Source organism: Tachypleus tridentatus, unplaced genomic scaffold (genome assembly GCF_004210375.1).
Source record: "Tachypleus tridentatus isolate NWPU-2018 unplaced genomic scaffold, ASM421037v1 Hic_cluster_2, whole genome shotgun sequence".
In the NCBI taxonomy this organism is placed as follows: Eukaryota; Metazoa; Arthropoda; class Merostomata; order Xiphosura; family Limulidae; genus Tachypleus; species Tachypleus tridentatus.
In genome coordinates this window covers 48,129,145-48,147,891 of record NW_027467782.1, presented here as the reverse complement: position 1 = coordinate 48,147,891, position 18,747 = coordinate 48,129,145, and the positions used below count along the sequence as shown (strand labels likewise).

The following is an 18,747-nucleotide window of genomic DNA, read 5'->3' as shown; positions in this document are numbered from 1 at the left end:
ACCTGAGGTATCCCAGTTTTTGTCTACTTTAACAGAACAAGCTATGACTCCAAGTCACCTTAACCTGAGGCATCCCAGTTCTTGTCTACTTTAACAGAACAGACCATGACTTCAAGTCACCTTAACCTGAAGCATCCCAGTTCTTGTCTACTTTAACAGAACAAGCCATGACTCCAAGTCACCTTAACCTGAGGCATCCCAGTTATTGTCTACTTTAACAGACCAAGCCATGACTCCAAGTCACCTTAACCTGAAGGATCCCAGTTCTTGTCTACTTTAACAGAACAGACCATGACTCCAAGTCACCTTAACCTGAGACATCCCAGTTCTTGTCTACTTTAACAGAACAGACCATGACTCCAAGTCACCTTAACCTGAGGCATCCTAGTTCTTGTCCACTTTAAGAGAACAGACCATGACTCCAAGTCACCTTAACCTCAGGCATCCCAGTTCTTGTCTACTTTAGCAGAACAGACCATGACTCCAAGTCACCTTAACCTGAGGTTAACAGGTTAGATAAAGTTGTTTACAATAAACCATACATTTATAAGCCATGACTCTAAGCTACCTTAACTGGTAAACACCCACCCCTAAATCACCTCAACTGAAGAAAACATGGAAATCAGAATAAGAACTGTAATTATTTCAGACACAACTCAAACAAGTTCATGTGTATGATGAAGCAGGATGACAAATGTTGAACATTTCAGTTTTAAGATGGTTATCAATAGAGGAGTAACATAGTTCCAAATGTAACAGAACAAAGACTACTTAACAGAAGAGATAGATCAAAAGAGATTTCTAAAAAGACCCTAACTACCTAACTAATTACTAATTTCACTGAAGACAAACCCATTTAACTTATGATTTTACTTATTTATAAAATGACTTGTTGGCCTACTCCTTTTAAATGTCCTGTAACTATGAAAGAAATACCTAAATTCGTGTTTTGTTTACACAATAAATGAGTTGTGTGGTGGAAATTACTGCAGATCATAAGTAACCACGGACAATAAAATTAGTGTAGAACTGTTCAAAAGGTTAGATAAAGTTGTTTACAATAAACAATTATTTAAATGGATAACTAAACCTTCCCCATGTTTATGTGAACAAACTATTAAATCACTTATATGGTAAATAATGTACAAGCACGAAGGAGAATTGTTCACAAAAATAAGTTTTTCACACAATGACTTCACATTTATTATGAACAAAGGTTAAACTACAACATGCTGAGTAATATGTTTTACTTCCACACATATTTACAGAGATGATAAAATCATTCTAATCTGAGCTTTCATTTTCTGCCGACAGTTCTTTGGCTTCTTCCTTCTGCGAGTTTAAACGTGCCGAAATGTCTGTACAAACAACAAGTATAATATTAATCTACTGATACAAGCATGCAACTGGTTTCTAAAGACATGTTTATTATTATGATTCAATAGATACGGTAATTCTACATTAAGTTTTGAAATCACTAAATGTGATACAAGCATGCAACTGGTTTCTAAAGACACGTTTTATTATTATGATTCAATAGATATGGTAATTCTACATTAAGTAATTCTACATTAAGTTTTGAAATCACTAAATGTGATACAAGCATGCAACTGGTTTCTAAAGACATGTTTTATTATTATGATTCAATAAATATTCAATAGGGTAATTCTACATTAAGTTTTGAAATCACTAAATGGAACTTCTAAATGTATTCTATGTTTATTAAAACATTATTTTTAGTTTTAGAAATTATTCCATTGAAATGATTTTGTTGAAGTAATCTAATGGAACAGAGGAACCGGACTGTCAGCACTTGGATTGATATGAATTCGAAATACAGAGGACAACCAGTAATGTCCAGAATGTCAGTAACCAATAATTATTATCCAGAATGTCAGTAACCAATAATTATTATTTTAACATTTAAAAGGTTTGAAACAAATACCAATTTCTTCAATTTAAACTTGATAAATAACATAACAACCATCAAGAACTGATACGCAAGGTACAGAAAAATTAAAATTTACAATACAAAATTGTTATCTAACCTTTAGCTGGATTAAAGACACCCATTGTCTGGACTCCACACACACAAAACATTGAGGCAAAGAAAAAAATAAGATTATAAGATAAAGTTGTTATCTAACCTTTAGCTGGATTAAAGACACCCATTGTCTGGACTCCACACACACAAAACATTGAGGCAAAGAAAAAAAAATTATAAGATAAAGTTGTTATCTAACCTTTAGCTGGATTAAAGACACCCATTGTCTGGACTCCACACACAAAACATTGAGGCAAAGAAAAAAAATTATAAGATAAAGTTGTCTGAGTTTTTAGCTGGATTAAAGACACCCATTGTCTGGACTCCACACACACAAAACATTGAAACAAAGAAAAAAATTATAAGATAAACTTATCTGAGTTTTAGCTGGATTAAAGACACCCATTGTCTGGACTCCACACACACAAAACATTGAGGCAAAGAAAAAAATTATAAAATAAACTTATCTGAGTTTTAGCTGGATTAAAGACACCCATTGTCTGGACTCCACACACACAAAACATTGAGGTAAAGAAAAAAAAAATTATAAGATAAACTTATCTGAGTTTTAGCTGGATTAAAGACACCCATTGTCTGGTCTCCACACACACAAAACATTGAGGCAAAGAAAAAAAAATTATAAGATAAACTTATCTGAGTTTTAGCTGGATTAAAGACACCCATTGTCTGGACTCCACACACACAAAACATTGAGTCAAAGAAAAAAAAATTATAAAATAAACTTATCTTACTTTTAGCTGGATTAAAGACACTCATTGTCTGGACTCCACACACACACAAAACATTGAGGCAAAGAAAAAAAATTATAAGATAAACTTATCTTATCTTACTTTTAGCTGGATTAAAGACACTTTCATTGTCTGGACTCCACACACACAAAACATTGAGGCAAAGAAAAAAAATTATAAGATAAACTTATCTAACTTTTAGCTGGATTAAAGACACCCATTGTCTGGACTCCACACACACAAAACATTGAGTCAAAGAAAAAAAAATTATAAAATAAACTTATCTTACTTTTAGCTGGATTAAAGACACTCGTTGTCTGGACTCCACACACACAAAACATTGAGGCAAAGAAAAAAATTATAAGATAAACTTATCTAACTTTAGCTGGATTAAAGACACCCATTGTCTGGACTCCACACACACAAAACATTGAGGCAAAGAAAAAAAATTATAAGATAAACTTATCTAACTTTTAGCTGGATTAAAGACACCCATTGTCTGGACTCCACACACACAAAACATTGAGGCAAAGAAAAAAATTATAAGATAAACTTGTTATCTAACCTTTAGCTGGATTAAAGACACCCATTGTCAGGACTCGACACACAAAACATTGAGGCAAAGAAAAAAAAATTATAAGATAAAGTTGTTATCTAACCTTTAGCTGGATTAAAGACACCCATTGTCTGGACTCCACACACAAAACATCTTTTGGACTTCTGGTAGTGACACAGTGCACATTTTTCACAGAAGTAATGTTTACACCTGAAATGTTTGTTAATAATAATCCAACACATTTTTCACAGAAGTAATGTTTACACCTGAAATGTTTGTTAATAATAATCCAACACATTTTTCACAGAAGTAATGTTTACACCTGAAATGTTTGTTAATAATAATCCAACACATTTTTCACAGAAGTAATGTTTACACCTGAAATGTTTGTTAATAATAATCCAACACATTTTCACAGAAGTAATGTTTACACCTGAAATGTTTGTTAATAATAATCAACACATTTTTCACAGAGTAATGTTTACACCTGAAATGTTTGTTAATAATAATCCAACACATTTTCACAGAGTAATGTTTACACCTGAAATGTTTGTTAATAATAATCCAACATTTTCACAGAAGTTTTCACAGAATGTTTGTTAATAATAACACCTGAAAATGTTTACACACTAAATAAATAATCCAACACATTTTTCACAGAAGTAATGTTTACACCTGAAATGTTTGTTACACATAATAATCCAACAGTACATCAATCATTAAAAGTTAAAATGTCTTTTATGGAATATAGAATAATTTGTCTTTTATAAAACACTTTTCAAAAAGCCATATTTTGTAAGAATGAATGTTACAATAGGTAACAGAATGAAAAATAGCTTAAACTAAAAAGTTCACAACATGTGGATTTATATTCCTCTCACATTTGATTTTGTAGCAGTGAAAAATGTTATTTTATTACCTAAATATGAAATTTATTTCAGAAGTTACTTCCAAAAAAGCCACAAATTAAATAGTCTCTTAAGTAATAAATGAAATATTCTATATATATATATATATATAGTTAAACTACAATTAGAAAATAAAAACAATTTCAAATGACATTAAATCTAATGAGCAAATAGTTTTAGAAAAACCTGTGTGTTCCAAAGCTTAATAATACCCATCCTGTCATCACATTAACTGAGTTCAGTTTATAGCTCTGACTTACCAACAAATGTGAACGACTCTAGTGAAGAGTTTCATGAAATTTACTAAAAAAGCATGCGAGTTGTGAACAACTAAAAGCAAATGAGTGTGAGAAGCGTAACTGGAAATGTAGTTTGTTTATTTTATAGTGTACAAACAAGTACTTCTACCTACTTTGTGACCACTGGATCTTTGAAAGACTCACGGCAAATGAAACACTTGAAAGGTAGGCTTTCTTCATCGGAGCTTATTTCATAACGAGCCGAATCCTCCTCGCCGTAAGTGTGGCTAGCCATCTCTAATTCTATTTGCCAACCGTGCTTGTAGTCTGAACGGTCGTGCATGAACTTACAACTGTCTGTGGAAATTAGCTCTTCAATTACAATATACTGCATCATACGTTAACAGTATTAATGACACATTCTTTAACATAAAACAAATAATCCTCACAGTCTATACTGTCTCTTAGAGCCATTAAATTACTCAGTAGGAATCACACGACAACATGTTTTAAAAGATTACCTATGTGTTTGTGTCAGTCTTCAAATAAATCAATACTGACAGTTCTGACAGCCCCAAATATATTTCACCTCCCAGAAGAAAGTTATAGTATAACAAAATTTAAATACCCACATTATGATTTTTTACATGTCTCTGAAAATCATCATATGAATTTAAAAGTAAAAACCTACAAAACTATTTTAACCTCAACAACTAATGGTTAAATTTCAAAATTTCCAAAATCCAGAAAACAGAGGTTAATACCACTTATGTGGCACCCCCCTCCACAACTAAAAAAGAATATTTCCTTAAATGTTTATATTCTGAGAGGGTCCAAACCTTACATCCATAAATTCAAATCTGAGAGGGTCCAAACCTTACATCCATAAAAAGAGTTTAAAAACAGAGATAAATTTAAATGAGAATTACAATAGAAATCTTCTTAAGAAACAATGAAAATGTAAAATGAAAAAAAAGACAGGATTATTTTTTAAATATTTACTTCTTTAAATCTCTCTTTCTTGTCAGCTGTGCAAGTATATTAAGTATTTTAAAACCTAAGTACCAAAAATATACTACAATATTGTAGGATTAGATACAATTTTTCTCTATTTTCAACATTTGATAACTTAGTAAATCTATCATTTGCAATCTTTCACTGTGCTTCTAAAGATACTAGAGCTACAGTTAGTTTTTAAAATAAAAACACCTAGTCTATTAACATTTAATAGATATAAAACACATAGTCTACTAACATTTAAATAGATAAACACCTAGTCTACTAACATTTAATAGATATAAAACACCTAGTCTACTAACATTTAATAGATATAAAACACCTAGTCTACTAACATTTAATAGATATAAAACACCTAGTCTACTAACATTTAATAGATATAAAACACCTAGTCTACTAACATTTAATAGATTTAAAACACCTAGTCTACTAACATTTAATAGATTTAAAACACCTAGTCTACTAACATTTAATAGATTTAAAACACCTAGTCTACTAACATTTAATAGATATCAAAACACCTAGTCTACTAACATTTAATAGATATAAAACACCTAGTCTACTAACATTTAATAGATATAAAACACCTAGTCTACTAACATTTAATAGACATGAAACACCTAGTCTACTAACATTTAATAGATATAAAACACCTAGTCTACTAACATTTAATAGATATAAAACACCTAGTCTACTAACATTTAATAGATATAAAACACCTAGTCTACTAACATTTAATAGATATAAAACACCTAGTCTACTAACATTTAATAGATATAAAACACCTAGTCTACTAATATTTAATAGACATGAAAACACCTAGTCTACTAACATTTAATAGATATAAAACACCTAGTCTACTAACATTTAATAGACATGAAACACCTAGTCTACTAACATTTAATAGATATAAAACACCTCACTTTAAGTAAAATGAATCCTAAGTCACATAAGAAACAAATACACAATGAAAGATAAAACAATGTACATTTTCCTGGTGACACTGGTTATCAAGACACAAAAACTAGGTGTAAGAACCAGTTCCATTTAAACAATAAAACTAAACCTGCCTCCAAACCCACAAAACCCAGTTTCTTTGTAATCCTTGCAGATGTCAGGTTGGTAGTCCCACCGAACAGTTGCTCTCAAGTTGTCTGGTGCCCGGATAGGTCCTTTTCTGGAATATTCTACTAAGGTCACAATCAATTTTTCAAGTACAGCCTTACAAGTGTTAAGTATAAAAGTAGAACAATAATAACAATGATCAACTCAATATTGTACTTTTTAAATTCAATTTTCATCAAAGAGCCACCAACTAAATTAGGTAATTAACAATAAATATATATGTAGGTAGAAACATAACAAGCTAAACATAACTTCTACCTGACAAAATATTATAAATTCCAAGATATGGCTAATAACAAATAAAACATTATTAATTTTAACATAAATAAATTCTTCGTAATGAAAGAATAAAAATATTATAGTTTCTACCATGATGAAAATGAAACAAGACTTTATAATATGGGAGTTAATATACAGCTTTATGGTACACTAAAACAATAGTGAAGGATGACAATATGTAAAGAGGTTAATTTATTACACTCCTTTATATCAGTATAAAATATTATGGAAAGTCACATAATAACCAAAATTACTCATAGGTAAAGATGTAACTATTTCAATTTACTTCTAAAATATCTGTATCTGACAGTGTATGAAGAAAACAATCACACTATCAGCTAATAGCTAATACTTCAATAAAATACTGCTATCTCTAACAGCTAATACTTCAATAAAATACTGCTATCTCTAACATATAATAGCTAATACTTCAATAAAATACTGTTATCTCTGACATATAATAGCTAATACTTCAATAACATACTGTTATCTCTAACAGTTAATACTTCAATAAAATAATGTTATCTCTGACAGCTAATAGCTAATACTTCAATAAAATACTGCTATCTCTAACATATAATAGCTAATACTTCAATAAAATACTGTTATCTCTGACATATAATAGCTAATACTTCAATAACATACTGTTATCTCTTCACAGTTAATACTTCAATAAAATAATGTTATCTCTGACAGCTAATAGCTAATACTTCAATAAAATACTGTTATCTCTAACAGCTAATAACTAATACTTCAATAAAATACTGTTATCTCTAACAGCTAATAACTAATACTTCAATAAAATACTGTTATCTCTAACAGCTAATACTTCAATAAAATACTGTTATCTCTAACAGCTAATAACTAATACTTCAATAAAATACTGTTATCTCTAACAGCTAATACTTCAATAAAATAATGTTATCTCTAACAGCTAATACTTGAATAAAATAATGTTATCTTTAACAGCTAATACTTGAATAAAATAATGTTATCTTTAACAGCTAATACTTGAATAAAATACTGTTATCTCTAACAGCTAATACTTTAATAAAATACTTATCTCTAACAGCTAATACTTGAATAAAATACTACTTATCTCTAACAGCTAATACTTCAATAAAATACTGTTATCTCTAACAGCTAATACTTCAATAAAATACTGTTATCTCCAACAGCTAATACTTGAATAAAATACTGTTATCTCCAACAGCTAATACTTCAATAAAATACTGTTATCTCTAACAGCTAATACTTCAATAAAATACTGTTATCTCTAACAGCTAATACTTCAATAAAATACTGTTATCTCTAACAGCTAATACTTCAATAAAATACTGTTATCTCTGACAGCTAATAGCTAATACTTCAATAAAATACTGTTATCTCTGAGAGCTAATAGCTAATACTTCAATAAAATACTGTTATCTCTGAGAGCTAATACTTCAATAAAATACTGTTATGTCTGAGAGCTAATAGCTAATACTTCAATAAAATACTGTTATCTCTAACAGCTAATATCTAATACTTCAATAAAATACTGTTATCCCTGACAGTTCACAGCTAATACTTCAATAAAATACTGTTATCCCTGACAGTTCACAGCTAATACTTCAATAAAATACTGTTATCTCTGACAGCTAAGAGCTAATACTTCAATAAAATACTGTTATCTCTAACAGCTAATAACTAATACTTCAATAAAATACTGTTATCCCTGACAGTTCACAGCTAATACTTCAATAAAATACTGCTATTTCTAACATATAATAGCTAATACTTCAATAAAATACTGTTATCTCTGACAGCTAATAGCTAATACTTCAATAAAATACTGTTATCTCTAACAGCTAATAACTAATACTTCAATAAAATACTGTTATCTCTAACAGTTAATACTTCAATAAAATACTGTTATCTCTAACAGCTAATACTTCAATAAAATACTGTTATCTCTAACAGCTAATACTTCAATAAAATAATGTTATCTCTAACAGCTAATACTTGAATAAAATACTGTTATCTCTAACAGCTAATACTTCAATAAAATACTTATCTCTAACAGCTAATACTTGAATAAAATACTGTTATCTCTAACAGCTAATACTTCAATAAAATACTTTATCTCTAACAGCTAATACTTGAATAAAATACTGTTATCTCTAACAGCTAATACTTGAATAAAATACTGTTATCTCTAACAGCTAATACTTGAATAAAATACTGTTATCTCTAACAGCTAATACTTGAATAAAATACTGTTATCTCTAACAGCTAACACTTCAATAAAATACTGTTATCTCTAACAGCTAATACCTCAATAAAATACTGTTATCTCTAACATATAATAGCTAATACTTCAATAAAATACTGTTATCTCTAATACTTAATACTTCAATAAAATACTGTTATCTCTAACAGCTAATACTTCAATAAAATACTGCTATCTCTAACAGCTAATTCCTCAATAAAATACTGTTATCCCTGACAGTTCACAGCTAATACTTCAATAAAATACTGTTATCTCTAACAGCTAATACCTCAATAAAATACTGTTATCTCTAACAGCTAATACCTCAAGAAAATACTGCTATCTCTAACATATAATAGCTAATACTTCAATAAAATAATGTTATCTCTAATACTTAATACTTCAATAAAATACTGTTATCTCTAACAGCTAATACTTCAATAAAATACTGCTATCTCTAACAGCTAATTCCTCAAAAAATACTGTTATCCCTGACAGTTCACAGCTAATACATCAATAAAATACTGTTATCTCTAACATATAATAGCTAATACTTCAATAAAATACTGCTATATCTAACATATAATAGCTAATACTTCAATAAAATACTGCTATATCTAACATATAATAGCTAATACTTCAATAAAATACTGTTATCTCTAACAGTTAATACTTCAATAAAATACTGCTATCTCTAACATATAATAGCTAATACTTCAATAAAATACTGTTATCTCTAACAGCTAATACTTCAATAAAATACTGTTATCTCTAACAGCTAATACCTCAATAAAATACTGCTATCTCTAACAGCTAATACTTCAATAAAACAATTATCTCTAACAGCTAATACTTCAATAAAATACTGTTATCTCTAACAGCTAATACTTCAATAAAATACTGTTATCTCTAACAGCTAATACTTCAATAAAATACTGTTATCTCTAACAGCTAATACCTCAATAAAATACTGCTATCTCTAACAGCTAATACTTCAATAAAATACTGTTATCTCTAACAGCTAATACTTCAATAAAATACTGTTATCTCTAACAGCTAATACTTCAATACAATAATGTTATCTCTAACATATAATAGCTAATACTTCAATAAAACAGTTATCTCTAACAGCTAATACTTCAATAAAATAATGTCTAAGTCGGCCAATAGAGAAATGAAGATACAAACTCTGCATGCGAGAGAACTTCTTAATATTAATGGCCTAATCTGAATCTTACCTGACCATTCCACTGGAAGCATTTCCTTGAGCTGTGTCTTTTTTTTTAATATACTGTATGTAGTTGTTTATACCATGATACCTCTTGTCATCTCCAGTTTCTTTTAGTTCCTTTAAGTAGAGAGAAGCACCTAACTAATTATTTATTGTCACGTACAAAGTACGTATTACTGAACGGCTAACTGTACTGTAAACAGCAGTGGTTCTCGATTTATATGCTGTTCATTCCAGCAAGAACCATTTTAAAACTTTATATGCTTAAAACTAAATGTACTATATGTTAAAAATACAACTGACATATAATCAGTGTTCACTACTTTGAACAGTGCACTTTCTTCAGAATATCAACAACAGATGTTACTAAACTGATATATAAGTCCATAAAATATTATGAGTAACCAAAACCTTCCGATGTGAATCTCCCAAGATCCAGACGAAACTTTGCCACCCATAAACAGACAAGACAAACAGAGGGTCTTCCAACTTTGAGAAACCAATACCTATCATCAACAATAATATCTCCTTTATCTGAGGAGTGTAAACGTGTTACATATTAGTGGCTGTGGATGAAATATTAAAACATACAATGATCACGTACACACTTCTGATATAAACTTCACTACAGACATCTTTAGTCTGTTGTAACAAAGGGTTTTTTCATTATAATTCTAAAACAAAAATTTGCACTAAATTATTTTTCACATGAGTTTTCCTGGCTTTCTTATTTAGCTCCTACCCAGGTTAACATTATAATGCTGTGTTGTCACACACATAGCTCCCTGCCTGATTTAGTCCTGGGAATTCCATCTTTGAGAGGCTTTTATAAATTATAGAAGTGCCAAAACTTAGGAGCTACTAACAACTATTTTAACAATTAAATTAAACAATTAAATTTCACTAAAATGGAAACAAGTAATTAAAAAAGATAGTATTATAAGGAAAAACACATAACTGGACTTGTGTAACTCCCAATAAAACACATAACTGGACTTGTGTAACTCACAATAAAACACATAACTGGACTTGTGTAACTTACAATAAAACACATAACTGGACTTGTGTAACTTACAATAAAACACATAACTGGACTTGTGTAACTCCCAATAAAAGATACAATTGGACTTGTGTAACTCACAATAAAACATACAATTGGACTTGTGTAACTCACAACATTCACAGAAATCAAGCACAACCAACTGACTGACAGACCAACAGTTGGCTTTTGTATACATTGTTGTTACAACAAATAATACGTAACAGTTTTAAAACCAGTCTTCCCAAATGTAGGGTATTTCTTCTTCACATGTATAACTTTCTAAATCACAACATATTCAACTCACTGATGAAATGTCTAATATTTTTAACACCAGCCTCTCCTAAGACCTAAGGTCTTTGTTCTTCAAACCTATAACAAACATTCTGAATATAAATAGGAGCCAATATCAAGATTTTTAAGTTATGAAACACTGAAAAATATAGAACCACTGGGAAACTGGAAAAACACTTTCTCAGGTCTATGAGATCAGAGGTAAACTGGGGACTTCCACACTTTCAATTGTAAATGAAACCTTTGATAATATTACAAGCCAGAACACTGATTAACAGAAACATTAATAATTAATCAAGTTTTCACATTTCTTTGGGCACTCTATACATCTTATTAATTAATTAATCTTAATAATTAATCAAGTTTTCACATTCCTTTAGGCACTCTATACATCTTATTAATTAATTAATTAATTAATCAAGTTTTCACATTCCTTTAGGCACTCTATACATCTTATTAATTAATTAATTCACTCTATACGTCTTATAGTACTTGTTCCTTATAAATGTATTTGGTGTTTTATGTTCAGCGTACACTGTTCTATATAATTAATACCTGAACCTGTTCGTGCTTAATGAAATTGTGTAATTATAGAATTGAAGAAAGCCAAGACAACTGTACATTTCACAAATGTTTAATTTTTTACTCTCATAATTTCACTCGCAAAGACACAAGCATGTAAGTTGTGTTTTAAGTCTTTTGCAGTTAGTTTTATATAATTAATACTGAAAATCATGGTTGTAAGAAAAGAACCACTTGTGACACACATTTGTTCTCCTGAATTCTCTATGTCCACTTGTAACAGAATTTATCACATACCACAATAACTATAAAGCAGTAATTCTCTTGAGCAGTGGTAATCTAAGAAAGTAGTTAACATTTTCATTTAATTTCTTTAAAAGTTATTAATACATATCACTTTCGAGCAAATAAGTTGTCAACACAAATTTTAGCTGAACGAATGGCAACTGCTTGTTGTAGAAACACAAGTTTAGAGGAGAGAGTTACAAAATACTTCACATCAGTGTGTGTTGTTCTAACAGTAGTGTGTGTTGTTCTAACAGTAGTCTGGTGGGTTGTGAAGGGCATGTTGTGACTGGTTCGTTCACCCCTGTAGATTCAACCAATGGTAGTTACAAAACACTTCACATCAATGTGTGTTGTTCTAACAGTAGTCTGGTGGGTTGTGAAGGGCATGTTGTGACTGGTTCGTTTACCCCTGTAGATTCAACCAATGGTAGTTACAAAATACTTCACGTCAGTGTGTGTTGTTCTAACAGTAGTCTGGTGGGTTGTGAAGGGCATGTTGTGACTGGTTCGTTCACCCCTGTAGATTCAACCAATGGTAATCACAAGTTATTCAACTTTAATTGAGAAATGTGGAAGACTTTCTAAATGTCGTCCTCTATACTTGAGTTTTTACAACAGTTGTCATCCATTCAAGCAAATTTAATCATGAGTACTTCCTCTAAAGAATCTATCAAAATATTTGTCAACAATTTATTATACAACCCTTAAGTCTTAATTAATACTCAAAATCAGGCTGTAAGTTCCACAGTTTAGGTTTCCTAGAGACAGGTTTAAGTTATTAACCAACAAGAAATAGCGTATTGAAATCTGGAGATCCATGAAGAAATAACTGCTTTAAATAATGAATGAATACATCACCGAACAAGAACTTAAAACAGTTAAACCACAACAAAGTGAGCAAACCACAACCTTTAACAGTATGCTATTCAACACAGTATTATGTATTTGATGTCAAACTATTCATTTTACTTTAAGTTGCTAATTTAGCAACAGTTCACGGAAGAGGATAATACGGACCAAATATAATATACAAAAATACTCAAAAAATAAATTTAAGTATACATTTTGCAGGTCCTACAGTATACAAGCTGTATGACTGACAAAGGTATATTCATTCTTCACATGAACATCTCTTCATACTATGACTTTCCAGACTGTAACCAGTATGATCATTTTCCAGAAATATTTTCACTACAAACACCTCTGTAACACATCCGACTTCCTGTTTACTACAGACTTGTACATTTTAATAATGGCTCACCACACTCTTTGTAGATGCACGTGGGAAATTTAAAATTACAGTAAATATTCCTTTTTTAAAATGAAGTTGGTCCAATTAGCCAACTCTATGCAAACTTAGCTAATACACTGATTGTATTTAACCAGTAACCTTTAAATCAGTAGTTCTATGTTCTCCTAGGAAATAATTTGTAAAGTTTCATTAAACTGTGCTGTTTAAAATGCTAGTTTTTGTAGGAATAACACATGGATACAAGGCTTTACTGTCATATCTTAAGTTAGAAAGTGGGGATACAAATAAATATCTCAACCTAATTTAAAATAAATCAGCACAATTTTCCACATAGCCTGGAGTGTCTCTGCAGCTAAAACAAACTAAACAACGATATTTAATCATTCAGATGCTTTTAATTCACAGACGTGTTGAAATATAAATATACAAAATTCATTAAACAAAAATACTCAGGTGACAGATGTGAAGGTTTTGCACATTTGTCATCTCACCTCGTTAACTTTTTGAGATCGTTCAAATATAGCTTGTGCGTCATTTTCTCTCTCGGTATCTATCTGAACCGTAGCAGTTGCACCCATGTCGATAGGACCCTCTCTTCCCTTCAGAGAAATTTTGTCAAAAACTTTAATCTCATACAAAAAAACAATATATAAAACATTAAAAATCAAAACCCAAAGAAACAGTCTTTATATGTTATTTTAAAATATTTAGAACATATCTAATACATTGTTAACTGCATGTCATACACTATCAAAGTATTTTAGTAAACCTTCTCAAAATACAAGTTTATTTATATATAACAATTAAATTTAAACCTCTCATGCTGCAAAGTATGAAATTACAGATTATTTTATATGTACTACTTTCGCTGTAAACAAATGTGCCTTAAAAAAAAACTGGTGTAAAAGTTTCTCAAATCGAAAACATACTGGGATTCTTTTGGACCTGTATGCCACACTGCACTCATCTCTCTCTTCTTCACTGTCACTTCCAACTTGAATTTTTTTCTTTTCTACCAGTTTAGTCTGAAAAATCATAGAGAAAAAATATAGTTAATTTATTTGTATCTCAATAAAAACAGAAAAGAAAAAAATACCACAAATGTTTTGTTTATTGGTATTACCCAACTAGTGTGAGATGTTAAGAAGTATTTCACAATAATATCTAAAAACACCTTTTAAAATATATTTAAATATCAGGTTTTGGTAAATTCATATTCACTGCTCAACCTCCCTGATACATTCTAGCAATCACTTATTCTTAGATTCTAAAATACCCTAAACATATCTACAATGATATAATAACTGAACTTTGGTTGTCACTTTAACTCCACAAGAGTCTTGTGATGTTACCAATTTCACTACGCATGTCTTGAAACTACTAATTATCTTCTTCTGAACTCTTTCAAATAAGTCAATATCCTTTCTTAGATAAGTAAATCAAAAGTATAAGCAGTGTTGTCAGTCAGGCCTAACAAGTGATTTGTATGGTGTAAGTTACCCCATTTCACTGGTAGCAGTGTTGTCAGTCAGGCCTAACAAGTGATTTGTATGGAGATAGTTACCCCATTTCACTGGTGATTTAAATGTCTACAAATACACCTGAACATTTTATTATTCTTACTATCAGCAATAGAGCAGTGCTTTCATTGTTTGAGTGACTTATTCGTCACTATAAATGGGTCCTTTTCCTCAAGCATGCTGCTGAGCGAGTTCCTATCTACATTAAATGACTGATCCAAACTATGACAATCCAAATGCACGACATCACACTTCCTATAATAAAAGATAATATCTTCAGTTCAACTGAAAACACCCAAGAGTTTAATTTCAACAGTAAAATTTACTATTTATGCCCCATTAATATCAGGCCTAATAATTAAACACCGAAAACCTCAATTAGTAAGAAGGGTTCAGTTTGACTGGAATTTATTAATAGCAACCTTCTGCTTTTGCCCATCCAACCACAACACAATCCATTTGTCCCTGAAGAGTTTTTGTAACCAAACATTCTCCAACGACAACTCACTCCTTGAATCATAGGATTAACCAACTCATTCTTTTTTTCTTTTCTTACAATAGTCGTCTCATCTTCACTGCTACCTAAAAATAGATTCAAATAATAATCATGTTACCTATTTAATAGCAAGCACAAAAATTATAACAACAATAGAAAACAAATTACCTCAACACAAGATCAGCTATACATGCTTATCAGATATGTGCCAAAGTCTTTCTTGTTTGTGTTTACAAGTACTTTTAAACATTTTTAAGCTACAAAAAACCATAGTAACAAAACAAACACTATCATACATCAATGTGTTTTTTTTACATATATAATACACACACATATTTATCCATACAGTGTACATATAAATTATGTAACATTATTTACTTAGCAAGATACAATCTAAAGGTTTAATGACACAGCACTAAGTCCTAAATGTAATAATTTGTAATGTCAATTAAGATTTAACTGAATTAAGAAAACAGTTAATTGTAGTAAAACCTAACCAGCAAAGGTTTTTCCAGAATTAAATTTCCCAGTTGGAATATGGCCAAACTCAAAGTATCATTAAGTAGCAAAAACAAATTAAATAATATTATTGTTATTGTATCTATTTTCATTTGTTATCCAAGCTTACTTTAATCATAGCCACGACATATAAATGCTGAAAAAAAACATAGTAGTGAAAATATTCTAATATCAGTAGAATGTTTACCACACATATGGCAGTTACATGATTATGAGATCATATTTACATTTTGTTATTAAAAATTGGATAACATTACTGTAGTTGCAATTTTTTTTCACTGTAACCTGTATTATGTAACTAAGGAAATAATTTTAAATAATTCTCTTAAAACAATTGTCTTATACTGTTAGAGTAAATTCAAACAACAAAAAATGAATATTGAAAAATAATATAACTCAAAAGTATAGTGTTAAGATTTTCGTTATTAAAGATACTCTGGTTTGAAAGTTATTCCAAAAATGACATTAATACAAGTTAATAAAAATTAATATACTGGACTTTGCCAATTTGCATGACTTTTAACTTTTAAGTTAAACATGCAAATATTTCCTGCCTACATTATAATTTAATTTACACTAAAAGACTGTAAAACGTATAAAATTATCATCATAAGTGTTTGGCGCAACTTAACTGTATTAGCCTTGAGATAGAACCCATAGTCTATCTTACACACACTAGTAATCAAATCAAGTTATACATACCAGTAACGCCTCTATTTTCATTGTTAATATCTTAGTCGTTACATATATTAATACCCTGGAACTGAAATTCAACTGTGGCATAACTTCAGATTAAAAATAAATTAAATCTATATATTAACTACAACATACTCTTTTCTTCATCACTTTTATTTCTTTTCCGAGCATTCTGTCTCATTCTATTAGTTCGTTTAACAGTAAATTTACATTTACTAAATGAAGCAATCTCTTCCCTTTCCGCCATATTTAGAGTTCTCCCTCTATCGCTTAAATTAAAATTTTTATTAAAAGCGTGTTTTTGTATTATTTTTAAATATAATACCATCGTTTATTTGCATAATAACTTTATTAGTCAATACAACTTTCTTCAAAAAAGTTTGTCTCATGTCATATAAATTGTGTTTTGTTTATTGTATAATGCTGTAAATATGGTATTTCGTTTACAACTAAAACGCATCTCCCAAACTGATTTAGTTATATCCATTTGTATATATGGATATTTCAATTTTAGCCAAACCGCATTTCGATTTAATCAGTAACTACTGTAGAGAAATTTATATAATTCAAGTTGTTTTATCGCGTTAGTAATTATTTTTGTTTGTAATAACATTTGTTTACACAGTAAAAACTTTGAATATAATATACCAGTGATGTTTTAAAACAAATTATAATTTTTAAAGTTGCTTAGGGTAGGTGTAAGTTTCTCTATTTTAACGCAAAGCTACGCGTTAGGTTATCTGTATTCTGTCCACAACGCAGAATCGAGCCCCGGATTTCGACGTTATAAATTCATAAACTTACCGCTAACGAACTTGGGTACTGAAGCCGTTTTATCACCAAAAGCTGCAAAATGTTAAATAAATTATTTTAGATGAACTAATTGATAATGATTTCTTCTTGAATATGAGTGTAACTCTTTAGTTTGCCTTAAAGTTTTAAAAGTTTTTAAAGGTCGAAGATTCCTTTTCAACTGAAATTCTAATAAATCGTATTTTCAAGTATACATGTAATACGATTGCTCACTATTAAAGGATACAATTGTGATTGCTTTAGTTTGTACTCGTTTTTGTAATATTATGTTTTTGTAATGTTATGTTTCTGAAATGCTATGTTTTTGTAATGTTATGTTTCTGTAATGCTATGTTTCTGTTATGTTTTTGTAATGTTTTGTTTCTGTAATGTTTTTGTAATGTTATGTTTCTGTAATATTATGCTTCTCGGCACATGCATTCTAAGTACATGCACTGAAGTTGTCAATGAAAAACATAACAAAGTTTATTAGCAGAAACCATCTTATCTTTTACATAACTTTCTGTTACAGCCCGACAGATCAACAATATTGTGTGTTCTATGCTATAGAATTCTCATGCCTTTACATGTACCTAATAGATAACGCTAATACTAAAGTTTCAAAGCACAGTATGTTTTGTTCACTTTAATTTCTCATACGCTAAGAAACATTAAGCAAAAACAACAATAAATAATAATGAAAATAAAACGTTAAAACATTGAAAAAATAATAGGAAACAAATATTACTGAAGTCATTAAACGTGAAGAGTTTTTGTTTGTTTGTGTACCTCAGGATTGCTGGTATTTTACCAAAAAAAAGCAGAGAACAACTTTCTTAGGTCATCTTCAAATTATCATCATCAGGAATTTTTTGTTTGTTTGTTGTATGTTGTGGTTCAAAGTTATACTATGGGCCATTTGCTCTCTGT

At 29.8% G+C, this 18,747-nt stretch overlaps 1 protein-coding gene across 3 annotated transcripts; it reads right to left on the bottom strand.

The window, feature by feature from the left end:
• Positions 1–1,174: 1,174 nt before the first annotated feature.
• On the bottom strand, positions 1,175–17,292 carry LOC143242582 (E3 ubiquitin-protein ligase RNF113A-like). 3 transcript variants are annotated; one of them, XM_076486048.1, is made up of 9 exons: positions 17,032–17,292; positions 15,823–15,896; positions 14,724–14,819; positions 14,286–14,393; positions 10,407–10,516; positions 6,580–6,690; positions 4,670–4,849; positions 3,453–3,559; positions 1,175–1,358 (listed from the first exon to the last, which is right to left on the bottom strand). In XM_076486048.1, the coding sequence occupies exons 2-9, from the start codon at positions 15,832–15,834 to the stop codon at positions 1,285–1,287; spliced, it is 798 nt and encodes a 265-aa protein (XP_076342163.1). In that variant the 5' UTR covers positions 15,835–15,896; positions 17,032–17,292; the 3' UTR covers positions 1,175–1,284. The 3 variants fall into 3 exon arrangements, with proteins under 3 accessions (XP_076342163.1, XP_076342161.1, XP_076342162.1); XM_076486046.1 differs by having other exon boundaries at positions 17,161–17,285; XM_076486047.1 differs by lacking the exons at positions 15,823–15,896; positions 17,032–17,292 and adding an exon at positions 15,688–15,820.
• Positions 17,293–18,747: the final 1,455 nt, after the last annotated feature.